Source organism: Crocodylus porosus, unplaced genomic scaffold (assembly GCF_001723895.1).
Source record: "Crocodylus porosus isolate Cpor-Errol unplaced genomic scaffold, CroPor_comp1, whole genome shotgun sequence".
NCBI classification, from domain to species: domain Eukaryota; kingdom Metazoa; phylum Chordata; order Crocodylia; family Crocodylidae; genus Crocodylus; species Crocodylus porosus.
The window spans coordinates 16679604-16694498 of NW_017728924.1; the positions used below are offsets into that span (position 1 = coordinate 16679604).

A 14895-nucleotide genomic window follows, 5' to 3' on the forward strand; every position below is an offset into this window, starting at 1 on the left:
TCGTCACACTGACGACTCATGTTCATCTTGGAGTCCACTAGGACTCCAAGATCCCTTTCCGCTTCCGTGCTGCCGAGCAGGTCATTTCCTAGGCAGCAGGTGTGCTGGACGTTTTTCCTCCCTAGGTGCAGCACTTTTTATGTCTCCTTGTTAAATTGCATTCTATTGTTTTCTGCCCATTTGTCCAACCTGTCCAGGTCTGCCTGTAGATGTTCCCTGCCCTCCAGTGTGTCCACGTCGCTCCACAGTTTTGTATCATCCACAAACTTGGACAGAGTACACTTCACTCCCTTGTCCAAGTCACTGATGAAGACATTGAAGAGTATCGGTCCAAGAACTGAGCCCTGTGGGACCCCACTGCCCACATCCTTCCAGGTCGATACCAACCAATCCACCACCACTCTCTGGGTACAACCGTCTAGCCAATTTGCCACCCACTGGACTGTGTAATCATCCAAGTCACAGGCTCTTAATTTGTTCACCAGTATGGGGTGGGATACCGTATCAAAGGCCTTCCTGAAGTCTAAGTAAGCAACTTATCTACCCCTACTCCTGCGTCCAGGTATTTGTAACCTGGTCATAAAAAGAGACTAGATTAGTCAGGCATGATCTACCTGCTACAAACCGGTGCTGGTTTCCCCTCAGCATAATTTTTCCTGCTGGGCTCTCACATATATGAGCCTTAATAATCTTTTCAAAGACATTACCGAGGGTGGAGGTGAGACTGACTGGCCTGTAGTTGCTGGGATCCTCCTTCCTCCCCTTCTTGAAAATAGGGACCACATTTTCCAGTCCTTGGGGACCTGGCCTGTGTGCCATGAGTGCTCAAAGATTCTTGCCAGTGGCTGTGCAATGACATCAGCCAGTGCCTTCAGTACCCTCGGATGGAGCTCATCTGGGCCTGCCGACTTAAATGCATCCAGTCCTTCCAAGTGATTCTGCACTATCTCAGGGTCAACGTTTGGTCATTTGGTGCCCTGCTGTTGTCTCTCTACGATCCCATTGTGAGACTTGTCTTGCCCCTCGTTTAGGAACACTGAGGCAAAGACCTCATTGAGGAGTTCAGCCTTGTCCCCTGTCTGTCACCAATTGCTTTTGCCTGTTCAGTAGTGGTCCTATACCACCCTGGGCCTTCCTTTTACTCCCTATATATCTGAAAAACAATTTTTTGTTATCCTTGACTTGGGATGCCATCCTCAGGTCCATGTTAGCTTTGGCCTTTCTAACTGCCTCCCTACAACTGCAAGCTGAGTAATTTCTCTTTAGTAATTTCTCCCTGTTTTCACTGCTTATATGCCTCCCTTTTTGCCCTTAGCCTGCTCTGGATTTCTCTGGTTAGCCAAAGAAGCCTCTTGGCCCCTTCCCCCGCATCAGGATCATATCTCCCTCTGTACCCAAAGGATCGCTTCCTTAAGGGACAGCCACCCTTCCTGGGCTCCCATCTCGCCATATCTCTTACCCTGCAGTGTGTCATTGACTAAATGCCTGAGCTTGCTGAAGTCAGCCTTCCTAAAGTCTAGCATTTCCACCCTACTAGTTACCTTTCCCACTCTACGCCTTATGGTGAATTCTATTATTTGGTGGTCACTGTCCCCCAGGTGACCACTGATCTGTAGGTTCCCTCCCATGTCATCCCCCGTTGCCTGTACTAGGTCCAGTAAGGCATTCCCCCTAGTGGGACCACGTACCTCCTGCGTCAGGTGGAGGTCCTGCACACAGGATAGGAACCTGCATGAACGGTGGGAATTTGCTGTCTGCGTATCCCAGCAGATGTCAGGGTAGTTTAGGTCCCCCAGGACTACTGCCTCTCTAATCTTTATGGTCTCCGAGAGCTGCCTCAGGAGTTCCAAATCTAGTTCTCTGCCGTGGTGTGGGGGTCTGTAGCAGACCCCTACCACCAAATCCTTTTCTCCTTGCCCCCCATGTAGCCTAACCCACAGTCCTTCTACTTCCTCATCCTTTGATTCTGTTTTGATGAGGGTTGATGTATAACTCTCCCTGACATGGAGTGCAACCCTTCCCCCTCTCCTCCCTACTCTATCCTTTCTGTACAGCTTAACACCCGCAATGTGTACCGCCCAGTCATGGGTAGAGTCCCACCAGGTTTCTGTTAACCCAAGTTGTGTTTTCTGCAAGCAGGAGTGCTACTTCATCCTGCTTGTTCCCCATGCTCCTAGCATTTGTGTGTAGGCACTTGAGCCCTGTGACTGGTGCCTTTGTTGCCCCCTGGCTCTGATGCCCAATGGGCCCCTTATTGCTTACCTGCTTATTGCTTACCTGTGCTGCACTGCTGGATGTCCCATGGATTGCAGGTTCCTGATGTTCTCCTTCTTCTGCCTCCCCGTCCCCCATCTGAACTAGTTGAGATGCTTTGTTTCTCAGAATGCAACTTGACCACAATCCATGTAGGAGAGGGTCCAAGTCCCAATATTTGCCTGCATTCCCAACTAAAGCATCACTGCTTTCACATACCAACCCTCTTTCTCCTCAACAGGAACTCAGGTACTTTTCATACCTGGATGGCCAGGAAGTCCTTTGTCACCTTTGCGCCCTGCTGGACCATCAAACCCAGGAAGTCCATCTCGCCCAGCATCCCCAGGAAATCCTATTGGGCCTAGAAAAGATAAAGGGACAAGTGAAAATTCAATTCCTGCAAACACTTCAAAGTCTCAGGAAATAAATCCAAGCACCTAACTTAATGGTTTCCCATAGGGCTTAAGACTGGAACACAGACTACTATATCTCTTGTAAATGAGACCCTTAAATTTCACCGCGCTGAGTTTACAGGTTTGTCTATGCATCCTGCTAACTTGATGCTCAGGGGGCAGGGGGCTTGGCATGTGATCAGCTATGATTTCAGCTAGCTACACATGAAAAACAAAAAACCCAAACAAAACAGAAAAAACAAGCAATTAAACCTGCAGTTCACTAGAATTATACCTGGAAGTCCTTGTGGGCCTGGCAATCCAGGTGGCCCTTTGGATCCAGGTTGGCCTGGAGCACCTGGAGGACCTGGATCACCTTTATATACAATGGTTTGTCCAGTGGGGCCAGGTAAACCTGGTGGACCTGCAATAAAACAAGTGTATATTAGAGGTATGTACAAGCCAAGATGGAGGAGCCTGTAAGGGACAATTTGATTAGCTGAACAGCCATTTCATTTTTAAAGGTGAAACCAGTGGCCAAGAGAACTGATCAATGCAAAGAATACTGCAACTAGAGGTTCAAGGTAAATATTTACTCTTGGGAACATCCCTGCAGAAGAGGCAACACTGGCTCTTACAGAAGCTGTTCCACAGACCAAAGGATATGCAGAATACAATCAACTCCATTACTGGACTTGGATGAAGTCCTTATCTGTGTGGTGTCCTTGAGTGAACAACCACAAATGAGAACTCAGCAGAACAAGTGCTGGATGGGGATATTGCTAGTTACTGCACTCCTGCACAGCAGATCTTCTTTAAAAGAGGAGGGCTCTAAGGAGCCTTCCTGTATTAGGGCAGTGAAGAAAGAATTTTAAGAAGCAGTGAGTGAAGTCTGTTATTTTATAAAGAAGTTTAAACTGACTACTGCACAAGAAAGAAGCCAAGTTCCACTGCTGGGATATCTCTGCCCACACTGAGAAAGTTATCTCAAGAATTAAGTCAGATCCACCCCTTTCTGTCCAGTCCTACTTCACTGAAGGTAAGGTGGTGGTAGTAACATCCACCATGACACATACCTGGTGGGCCTGCTGGGCCCTGACTACCTGTAAGGCCGACTGGTCCTGGAGGTCCAATGGGCCCCTTCATACCTGAAATGGCAAATCAAAGCAGTGAAACAGTGAAAACATGCTCTCTGGCATGTTGTGCCACAAGTGCCCAGAGCAGGCTCTACAAGGGGCTAGTGGCAAGTTCTTCAGGCTGTGCCTGAAATGTCTTTTAAATACCTGGAAAACCTGGAACGCCTGGAACCCCAGGGTCACCTTTCATTCCATTCAGACCAGGACGACCAGGATCACCCTAAACAAATAAGCTTCATAGTTATTTACTCCTCTCACCAAGGGTCTTAGAAGAAAAAGCTGTGAGATGGGACCAAGCAAGAATCTCTGGGATTCCACTAACCCATGAGTGGGCAAGTCTTCGGGACAGAGGGCCATTTAGGGAGTTTTGGTGAGCTGTTGCAGGCCCGATCAGCAGCTCCCCCTGCCCCTCCGTTACAACTCACCAAAACTCTGTAAGTGGCTCTGCCCTGTCCTCAGCCAGGTGGATGGGATGGGCTGCAGGTGGTCAGGGAGTGGCATCTGGGAGTAGGATGGGTGAGCAGGATGCAGGTGGGATTGCTGGGCAGTGACAGCGCAGGGCCAGGGCCCTGGGCAGAGCTACAATTTGCTCCCTGCACACTCCTGCAATGAGCACTGCTTACAAGGCATGGGCATGTGGGAAGTGGACTGCAGCCCTGCCCTGGGCACTGACCCCATGCTGTAACCGCCCAGCTATTCCAGGGTCTCCATAGAGACTGGCCCAGGATCCCTGCAGGTAGGGAGTGCTCAGCTGGATAGCTGAGATGGGGCTACAGGTAGTGCCACGGGGAATGGGACTACCAGGTGGGCAGGGCTGGGGCCAGGATCACGGGGCTGAGACAGCACAGAGCTGGGGCCTGGGGCAGAGCTGTGATCCACTCCCTGCATACCCCTGTCTGTGGAACTGGCGCTCATCACAGGGACTTGTGGGCAGCTCACTGAGTCTCTGCACCAGGCCTCAGCTGCACACTGTCACTGCCCTGTGATACCAATTTCAGCCTTGCCCCACCTGGCCATCTTGCTCCCAGACACTGCTCCCCAATTCCATCTGCCTGCCCTGCCCCTGCAGGTCCTGAACCAATCTCCATGGAGACCCTGGCCACCTACTCTGTCCAGAGCCCCCCCCGTGGTGCATGCAGGGTGGACAGGCCAGTGTGCCCAGGCAGCAAGGCCATATCCAGTGGCGGCTGTAATCTGGCAGCAGCAGCCAGAAGGAACCACTGCTGTGGGGGCTGCTGGGAAGTGAGTCCGGCCACTGCGCTGCCTTTGCCCTGCCATGCACTGGGACTAGCCACATGTACCACAGCCCGGCCTGCCCCCCACACCTGGGCTGGGTGGGGCCTGCGGGCTGTATTTTGCCCACCTCTGCACTAAGCTTGGTGGATATGGAAGCTTTGAGCAAGGCAGCCAACAGCACCATGGGCTTTCAGCAGCCACTGCCCCCCAAGGTGCAGCAGCCTTCGCATCCCTTATTCTATCTAGGACCACATCCAAGAGGCCACCATATTTGGCACACCCCCATGATGGCTAGAGGAATGGAACATAGCCCTGCACTAGGAGGGGGAAGCAGAGAACCAGTGGGGCATTAACTACTTTTCATCTCACTGTGAAGATATGTCCAGTGAGTGGGAAAGGGATGCAGATGACCCCAACCCTCTTCTCACTCCCTCACTGAAGGCCAGGATCTGGGCGGGCCCAGTGTGTTAGAAAGCATTGTCTGGCTCCACGTTCACTCTATAATAAAATTATTTTTCCAGTTAGAATGCTTCACATGTGGGTCTATTTAAAAATGAAACACTCTGTGCTAGAAGATCCTCATTGTACCTGACGACCATGGGGTCCTTGATCTCCTTTTAGACCAGGCAGGCCAGGCTGGCCAGGTGGACCTGGGTTTCCTTTTTCCCCTTGAAGTCCTCCACTTCCAGGGGGTCCTCGGGGACCTTCCGGACCTGGGGGACCTTGACATTGCATAACAGATATTCATAGATCAGTACATGTCAGCCTTCCTCAAATTAGTGCATTCATTGTATTGATTATATTTGCATAGAAGACTGCAGTTTAGCTTCTCCCTTTCTCCCACGGAAGAGTGCACGGCAGGGGTCAGTCTCAAAGGGAGTGCACACGATGTTCTCTATTTTGAGTGTTACCTCAACTGATTAAATTCCTCTAAGGCCACTATCAGAACCAGGTCAACAGTGTAAAACACTGTCATCTTTGGCAAAGAGAGTTTGCTGCTTCCACTAAGGGAAGCAAGAGACTATTGTGTTCAGTGCTGAGTTCTGCTCCTGCCTGAGGAGACCCCAAGCTGGCTTCTCTTGAAGGCTAGCCAGTGCAGGGTGGCAACAGAGGCAGTGGTGCAGATAAGGGGAGAACATTTCCTTACACCCAACTTCAGGGGAGAAGGCCTCCTTCAAGTATCTCTGTCATCTCCAATCATCAGGTGGATTTCACCAGATAAACAAAATAGAGGTTTTACATTAGTTTGAATTATTTTGCCTCTGTGGCTAAGTCAAGACTTTCAGGAGGTTTAATTGGATTCAAAATGGCCACCCAATTTAAACTTAGATTGTCCTGGTGCTGACCTTATACTTATGAACCCTGTCTCAGTGACTGGCAATCAGTGTAAACCTGTAACAGAACAGAAGCTCCATGCACATAACACAATCTAAAAATTGCATAGATCCAGACTTATCTGGTTTAAGATAAATCTGGATCTATGTAGTACCAGGCGTGTTCGATTTAGATCAAACTGGTGCATGAAACTTGCGTCCATTTCCCTTCAGCTGCCCTGGAGTTGGGAAAACCCAACCACTGGCCCCAGCCCCAGGGCTGCTCTTTCCACTTCCTTCTTCCCCTGCACTGGGCTATTTTTTGTCATTGCTTAGTTACCAGGATAGGTTGTGCACAGTGGTAACAAGTCAGTGGGGCTAGTTTCTGAACATCATCTCAGGCTCAGCAGTGAGGTGAACCACTTGTCCCATGTGTATGTTTAAGGGAAAAAAAGTAATCCAACAACATTTCTCCACTGAAAAGTAGGAGTGGTTAGATTAGACTCTGGAAATTACATTGTGCTGCCATTGATAGCGAAGATGAAATATTCTGTTACCAATATTTACATATAAGTTCAAAACAGCAGCTCAAGCTCGCATTGTGTTCTTGAAACCAAGGACCCAATTGGACCACTTCATCTTTGTGCCACAGTGAAAAATAGAGGGTCACTTTTACCATTTCTAGCAAATAGAAACTGCATAACAAGTAACTGGAAAGTGCTGATATGATTTATGATTTAAATTCTACATTAGATAATAAATAGGATTCTCTCTTTGCATAATTTTCTCTTTTCTAATAATGTAATAAGATTTTATGAATGTACCAGCTTTTCAATTCTTCTGAAACCTTTAATAATTTCTTTAAAGTTGTCATAGAGACCATGTATGAAGAATGGATTTGATGGATTAGATTACCACATGTAATTCTGAAGAGCACTGAGTAATTACTGATAGAGTTTTCTTTTTCATTCACCAGGATTTTTATACCACATTTCCAACATGTCCTGCAGTTGTCAGCTGTAGAAACATGTCACCATACAAGTGTTTCTTTTCAGAGAAAAATGGGTCCAGTAGTACACACATGCCAAGAAAAAAATGACAGGTTACCTTCTCAGGAATGCTAGCTGTAAGCACAAAGACTGCTGGGTAACCACAGCCCTTAAAAATATCAACCCTGAATTACAGAAAACACCCATTTCTCTTGTGACAAATGCAATACAGTAAAACAAATTGACCGAGTGAAGAGTCTAACCTGGAGGACCTGGAAGGATCAGAGTTCACCAAAGCCCAATGATCGATGTTAGAAGGATCAGACATCACACACAGTATAAAACAAGATTGCTAGTTAGAAGTAGTACAGATGATAGCATATACACTAAACAATAACCCATTTCACCAGTATATTTTGTATTTACAAGGTAATCAACATGCATGCAAAAAACATACATGAGTAAACAAAGGTGCATATTTTCTCATACAACTTATTCTGGTGATTAGGCTGCTAAGGCCAACATGACACTCTTCATTAAACAAGGAACTTAAAGCTTTACTGAAGAGCATGTTATTGCTTTAACATTACAGCTGAAGTCAGCTGCCAGTTAGTCTTACGCAAACCATTTCACTGACAGTACTTGGATTTCACTGGTCTGGAGTCTGATGGACACATAGTTAAACTGCCAGAGACCCAGGCTTATGCCTTCTCTTCCGGTGAAATTCACTCCTAGGAGGACAGCTAGCAAAGGACTAATCAGCACTTCAGTCCTACTGCACCGGTCTGAATGCCACTTGTGAATGGAAGCTGAGGAGTGGAAAGCTTATGGACTATAGAAAAAATATGGACCCCACCCCCTATATTTGTACGAGAAATTCAATACACAGAAAATAACACAGGAGATGAACATATATATTTAGAATTTGTTCTCCTGTTGGCATTGTTCATTCTTGATAAAAAAGCTGTAACACACTCAGAAATCTGAGTTCCTCCTTTTGCAGTGCAGGTAATTACTGATATTCTCCTTTGCCATGCTCCCTAATTAATACATTTTTTAGATCCAGTGCCACTTACACATTTTAATGTCAGTGAAATGACTGACATATTTGTAACATGCAATGTTTAGCTAAAAATACAATAAATACATATCTGATTTATCTCAATGCTCTATTTTTCTATATACTTGGCAAGTCATACTTTATTAATATTAGCTTTAAAAGAGTTAAAAATAAAGACAAAGACACCTTGCTGCTTGTTAATGTTAATTTCCTATAAAATGCAATTCATTCTTTCAAAGTTTTGCTATGATTTGCAAGTATGATGGACAACCGGCTGAAAGTTTCTGCTGAGTTTGGCGATTATGACTATCTTGTTTGGAGATGGAACTGATGCTGGGGGTCTCCTGAAGTACCAGGCTCCACTACATGATGGTTTGTATCACAGATACAACCACAGTTGGATAAAAAGATGAAACCACATGAATGTTTTATATATGATCTTGAGCAAGATGTTTCTTTAGGTAGCCAGACAAGAGAGGCTGCCTGGTACCTTAATTCTCTAGGTGGCCACTTAACACCGAATTTGATCTATTGCTAAGATCACATTTATTGTTTCTGAGACGTCATCACAGCAAAACTTTCAAGAAGTCAGAGTTATTACCTAGGAATGCCAAGTCATTTTCATTTTAAGGGCAGATATTGGGACCTTGAGGGGATCTAACTGGTGCTGCATGTTTGCAGATTCCTATTAAAGTAAGTTTGCAGAAATAAGCTAAATGCTTACAAAAACACTCCCCCGCTGTGGGGAAAGGAGAGGGTGGAGGCAATATGCTTTGGTTTAGTCAAAATAGCACCTGACAAAGTAAGAGCCTCCTTAGTTCTGCTCACCATGTACTAGTGAAATCAGGCCAGGAAAAGAAGGGCTTTCCTATATGTGACAATGACGATAAGGTCTGAGTTTAAAGCACAATAATTCTGGTGTAGTTCCCTGTGGACAGTCTTATTCTGGTCTGTCTACCTTTTTTGGTCTAGCTCCTGTCATCTGGGGTCATTTATAATCAACAACTGCAGGTAATAAAACAAGAGACTTAAAATTTAACTAATTTGCAAACCATGCTTAAGTAAGGAGGAGTGTGAATACTGTGCAGTATACTGAATTTAGAGTGTGTGGGGAGAGGGAGGGGAGAGGGAATCTTACTTTTCCCTTAAATTGCACTGGCAAAAATATGACAAACTTGTTTCCTAGCCAGAGGCACAATCTTGCAGGCTGCAGAAAGCTTCTAATAAGGTGCTACCTGCCTATGGCATTGAAGGGAAAAAGGTACCCTGCATTTTGAAGGATTAGCCCCTTGACAATATGGATGGCAGAGTCTGAAAGCTTGCATTTGGCTCTTCTGTATTAATGTTGTCCAAGAAGATTTTAACAGAAGAAAAATTAAAGTAACTGCTTATAAAATATACAATTTTAATAGCACTGAGTTAGCTTAAATATGGGGTAGGTTAGGATTGAAATGGTAAAGGCAAGAATATTATTAAATAGGCAGTATTATGCAAAGCAAACAGAGGGCTTTAGGATACCAGAAGTTTAGAACTCATGTGGGGTAACTCTGGATAACAGAAAAAAAACATGGCTAAAGAGCTTTAGACATAATGACTTCTAGCTCTGGGTGTAAGTTGGATTATTTTTTTGTGGTATTGGTATATATTTTGAGGCATGTTGATAGACTTGCATAGATTGCTTATCAGGAATAAAACAGAGTAAAAGTGATGTTATTTTGAGATCAGAATCTTCCATTCAAAATGCAACCCAGCACTCCTGATACTGCTTGAGGTGCCCAACAGACCATGCTTTGTTATAGTGATATACTGCTGTTAGGATTTGCTATTTTCATAACCATGCAAATATTTTAATTGAGTGTTAAAAGAGTCATTAACATTTTTTTGATGGTTCTTAAATTACCAGCATTGCTGCGTATAAGTCTTTTGGGATCTAAACATTAGAAGTACTTATCTGAGCCAATTCTATCCAAACCCACTAAGATAAGAGTAGTCTAAATAATTAAAAATAAAAAGGAATTGGCAACATAGTACCCTTCCAAAGGAAGGGATGGAGAATGACTTGGCATACCTAGTCTTAATGATCTACATTTATACACCGAAAAAAGTTTTTTGAAGTATATACATTCAACTTCATGCAAAGTTACTATTTGCAGTTAAGGGGCTAACCTGAGGGACCTGGGAGGAGGGGATCAAAGTTCACCAAGGTCATCATTAACACACGGGAAAAACATCAAAACTGTTAGAAATGTCAACAAACTAAAGAATTAAGTTAACCATTGCATTTAGATTTAGCTCAATATTCCTTCACATACAGTATGCAAATGCCAAGCTATTATTGTTCATGGTCACTAACAAATACTGGGATACAAACGGCGTTGTGATATCTGGCTTTGCTGGTATAGCAAAATGACCAACTCTTATTATTTTCATCAATCCAAATTTATCCTAGGAGCAACTCACAGGTTTGAATTTGCCCTGTTATTTTCTACTACTCTAAAAACGGATCCAGAAGTCAACAACAAACAATGGATGCACTCAACCTTTGTTTTTATTTATTTCTTTAGAAGTGGGATAATTGGACAGCAACACAGCTGCTTTTGTGACTAGCTGCCTTATGCTGAAATGTTACAAAAGCAGCATCCCAACAATGGGCTACATTATCATTTAGAACAAAAGACTGAAGTGCCGATTGTACCAGAACTGCAATAATAGCTTGGTTTATCCACATTAGTCCATGCACAACTGAGCAAGACAAACATTTCATTTTATATACTACTACATGCATCAAAAACAGAAATGAGACAGAGAAAGAGAACAAACATGGCTGAGTAGAGCTTCACTGGCATTTTCTAATTAACATAACCTAACTCCACATGAAAAGATGTTCCTGGCCTCCGAATCACCAAATGATTTAGGTCAGTAATCACTTTGTTTACGCAGAGAAGCATAAAGAAGATAAGAGGCCCACAGCAAAATATGGGATGACAAAAGTTTCATCATTTAGTTAATTTCTATAAGGTGGATAACTTTTAGTGCAACTTGTTTATTTTTTTAAATAAAGGCTCTGATCTTAGTGGGGAAGCACCTAGCTGCCTGATGAATGACTTTGTTGTCATAACACTTAGGACCTACATACCACTTTTCCCCTAAAATACCAAAAGGCTGGATTGTCACAGTTTTTACTGGACTACAGCAAGTGGTGTTTTGTCAAAGCTGAAATTTCCTGTAAGAATGTTACCAGTTTTAACAAAATCACATTTTGGAAAATTAATTGGGTGAAAAAATGTATTTCATAAGTATAACAACCATTCTGCAAATGTCCTAACTCAGTGTTTACTTTCTTCATGAAAACATTTACTAGTGGAAAAGTTTCTAAATTCCTGCAAAATTTAATTCAAAAAATCATATCGATTTTTCTATTTGTGGGCCAGCAAAAAAAGGAAAAAAAGTAATAAAAACAAATGAATTTTAACATTTTGCCTTTCCTGAGCAGAAAATTATATCATAGCTTTGGTAACTAACTGTTTCCAAATCTAGGTCTTTGAGTAATGAAATGACACTAAACCAGCCCTTTATTTCTGACAAGCATTATAATAATAATTTATAAGTAGACAAGATAAACAAATAATTTTTCTCCAGAATATACCAGGGACCTGCTCAGCCAAGTTAACACAGGATGACATTTTGTCATTCCCAGAATTAGTAGATGCAGGAACAAAATGCAAACATGGAATGAAAAGATGAAGACTGGATGGTGGTGCACTGAGTCCACTGGAACGGTGTGACGCGATGGAACAATGATTTGCATACATGAGGTTGAGATGAAAAGGCCACTATCCAATTTGATCATGCTGTGATTCTAACATGAATTTGATTTTCATGGGTCCGAGAACGATGGAGTTTATTACTTGTATTTTTGTGCACAATGAAATTCGTTGATCAAGTGACCGTGTTGCAAAGACACATTTGGCAGATGCTGCGAAAGTCAATTTGGTGCTCTCTAGATCAGTGGTTGTCAACCTGTGGTCCTCTAAGGGTCCACAAAAGATAACTATGGTCAATTAAAAGTATGTAAATACCCACAATTACAATTCAAAGGGGTCCGCACCTTCATTCAAAATTTCTAAGGGGTCTGCATCTCTGTTCGAAATTTTTTAGGGGTCCTCAAATGACCAAAGGTTGAAAACCACTGCTCTAGATGATTGCTGTGACAGCATGCTGAGAATTTCAAGTATATATATCAGTGTATTATATTTTGCTGCCAGGTATCAGAAATGAATAGAATTTGCGATTTTTAAAAAATTTTCTATATTGCTACTTTTGCAAACAAAGTCCTTTGGGTGTTGGCAAACATATTGGAAGTTAGACTGTAGAAACACTTGGTCTGAACTGTCAGCCAAACAGTATATTAAAAGAGCTGATCAGAAATTGAGACATTCTAAAGGCTGATAACCTGCCAGCAAGATAGAGAGTTTTTGATAGAGGTTGACTGTTATGGGTGACATTCCTACCTGATGCTCCTGGTATGCCTTGGGGGCCAGGACCACCTTTAGGACCTTCCAGAGGTGGCCCAGGGGGGCCTGGTAGACCTGCCGGACCTTGAGGACCAGGGAATCCCTGGAAACCTGGTTCACCCTTTAGACCTGGACGTCCAGGGACTCCTGGAGGACCAGGCAATCCCATTTCACCCTTCTGCCCTGTTAAACCAAACAACCATATTAATTAACATGTTAAAACTAGTTAGTCAGGTGTAAAATATCCAATATTCAGTTGTGGCTCTAGGGCCTAATTCACCTCTTGTTTATGAAAGTGTAAATCTGACAGCATGTCAGTTATATGCCAGTTTAGTTATGTAGGTATACCAGTTTAAATCTGGTATAAGTGAGAGGAGAATCAGACAAGTGGATGCCAAGATCTAGGAATTTTTGCAGGAAAACAAATATGATAAAATTTGTGACGTGCTACCTTGGTACCCTGTAAACCAAGGATGATCTAATTCACCAGTCTCTGCCCTGATTCTGACTAAATATTTAATGGACATGACATCATTGTGGAGCAGGGGTGGGCAAAATGCAGCCTGCAAGCCAGATGCGGCCCACCAGGGCATTCTATCCAGCCCGCAAGGCCCCTAAAATAATTTAGAAAATTAATATTTATCTGCCCCAGGCTGCTTGTCATGAGGCCCTTGATGGCTTGCCAAAACTCAGTAAGTGGCCCTCCGCCCAAAATAACTGCCCACCCCTGTTATGGGGAAATATCCCAATGTGAAGATTTTACAATTTTCATATAGTATACTGCAGAAAATTAAGATATATTGGGTATTTTTTTCAAAAGTCTCAGAACAACATAGGAGTCTTAGTTTCACTGGAAGTCAATGAGACCAAGGTTCCAAAATCAATTTTGAAGACTGGAAACTATGACACACACATTCAACACAATATAGTACAAGTACAATATCCAATGCTATAAATTCAACTCTCTTATAGTGGATTTTGGTGGTTTTTTGCTTAATTACCAGGGATCTGGATTTTCCGTTTCCCATGGAAAAAAACAGATTTTCCCCTTTAAAGGAGAAAAACCTGGAAAAAACCTCTTGTAGGCTGGCAGAGTTTCAGCCTGCAAGGGGCTGCAGGGAGAGGGAGGAGGGTGATCAGAGGCAAGGGGTGCTATGTGCATTTGCATGCACACACATACTCGTGGTGAGCAATACAACCAGGCAGTGTGGTGGACAGCTGCTCCCACAGCTTCATGCAGGTAAATCTACAGGGAGGCACAGGCGATACATGAGGGCAGCAGGGTGGGGCACAGGTGATGGATTAGCGGGGCTGGGTGAACATAGGCAATGCATGGGGGGGACATAGGCAATATGTTGGGAGGGCAGGTGGGTGTCACAAGCCTCCCAAATTTCTGTTCCCACAGTGAGACACAGGGCTACAGCCTGGCCAGACCAACACCAGGCACCAACACTCCACAGAGTTGTGCCCCCCACTGCTGCCAGGCATGCAGGGAGCACCTCACCTTGGCAGCCATGGTGGTGCGGCACTCCTGCCCTGTGCCAGGTCCTGCCCACTGGGATGGGAAGGTGGCTCCGACCCAATGCCAGTCTGCAGCCCCATGCCCCAGTGGACATTGAATGATACCAGCTATACAAGTGGGACAGATTGGGGAAGAAAGTGGGGGGTGTTGCTCTATATGTTAGGGAACATTATGCAACCTCTGTAATAAAGATGGGGGTAGAGGATGGGCAAATTGAAGTCCTATAGGTCAGATTACAAGGGGGTGGGGGTGAAAGGGACTTGGTAGTGGGGGTCTACTACAGACCCCCACAGCAGGAAGAAGAGTTAGATCTAGAATTCTTAAAACAGCTCTCAAGGGCAGCATGCTCAAAAGACCTAGTTGTCATGGGTGACCTAAATTACCTAGACATCTGCTGGGAGATGCCAGGTCTGCCCATTCACGTAGGTTCTTAACCTGCATACAGGACCTGCATCTAACACGGGAGGTATGCAGTCCCAC

The 14895-nt window shown here is 44.2% G+C and overlaps 1 protein-coding gene across 5 annotated transcripts in view; it reads right to left on the reverse strand.

Moving 5' to 3' along the window:
• The window catches only part of COL4A5 (collagen type IV alpha 5 chain), a 148630-nt gene that overhangs the window by 11061 nt on the left and 122674 nt on the right, over window positions 1–14895 (reverse strand). For 2 of the 5 annotated variants that reach the window (XM_019540424.1, XM_019540423.1), the window contains 8 exons: window positions 12891–13076; window positions 10546–10554; window positions 7583–7591; window positions 5606–5739; window positions 3929–4001; window positions 3722–3793; window positions 2941–3069; window positions 2516–2614 (listed from right to left, as the gene is read on the reverse strand). In XM_019540424.1, coding sequence (XP_019395969.1) covers window positions 2516–2614; window positions 2941–3069; window positions 3722–3793; window positions 3929–4001; window positions 5606–5739; window positions 7583–7591; window positions 10546–10554; window positions 12891–13076 — 711 coding nt within the window. The remainder of the gene's footprint in view (window positions 1–2515; window positions 2615–2940; window positions 3070–3721; window positions 3794–3928; window positions 4002–5605; window positions 5740–7582; window positions 7592–10545; window positions 10555–12890; window positions 13077–14895) is intronic. The other 3 variants (XM_019540427.1, XM_019540426.1, XM_019540425.1) reach the window with 2 other exon arrangements.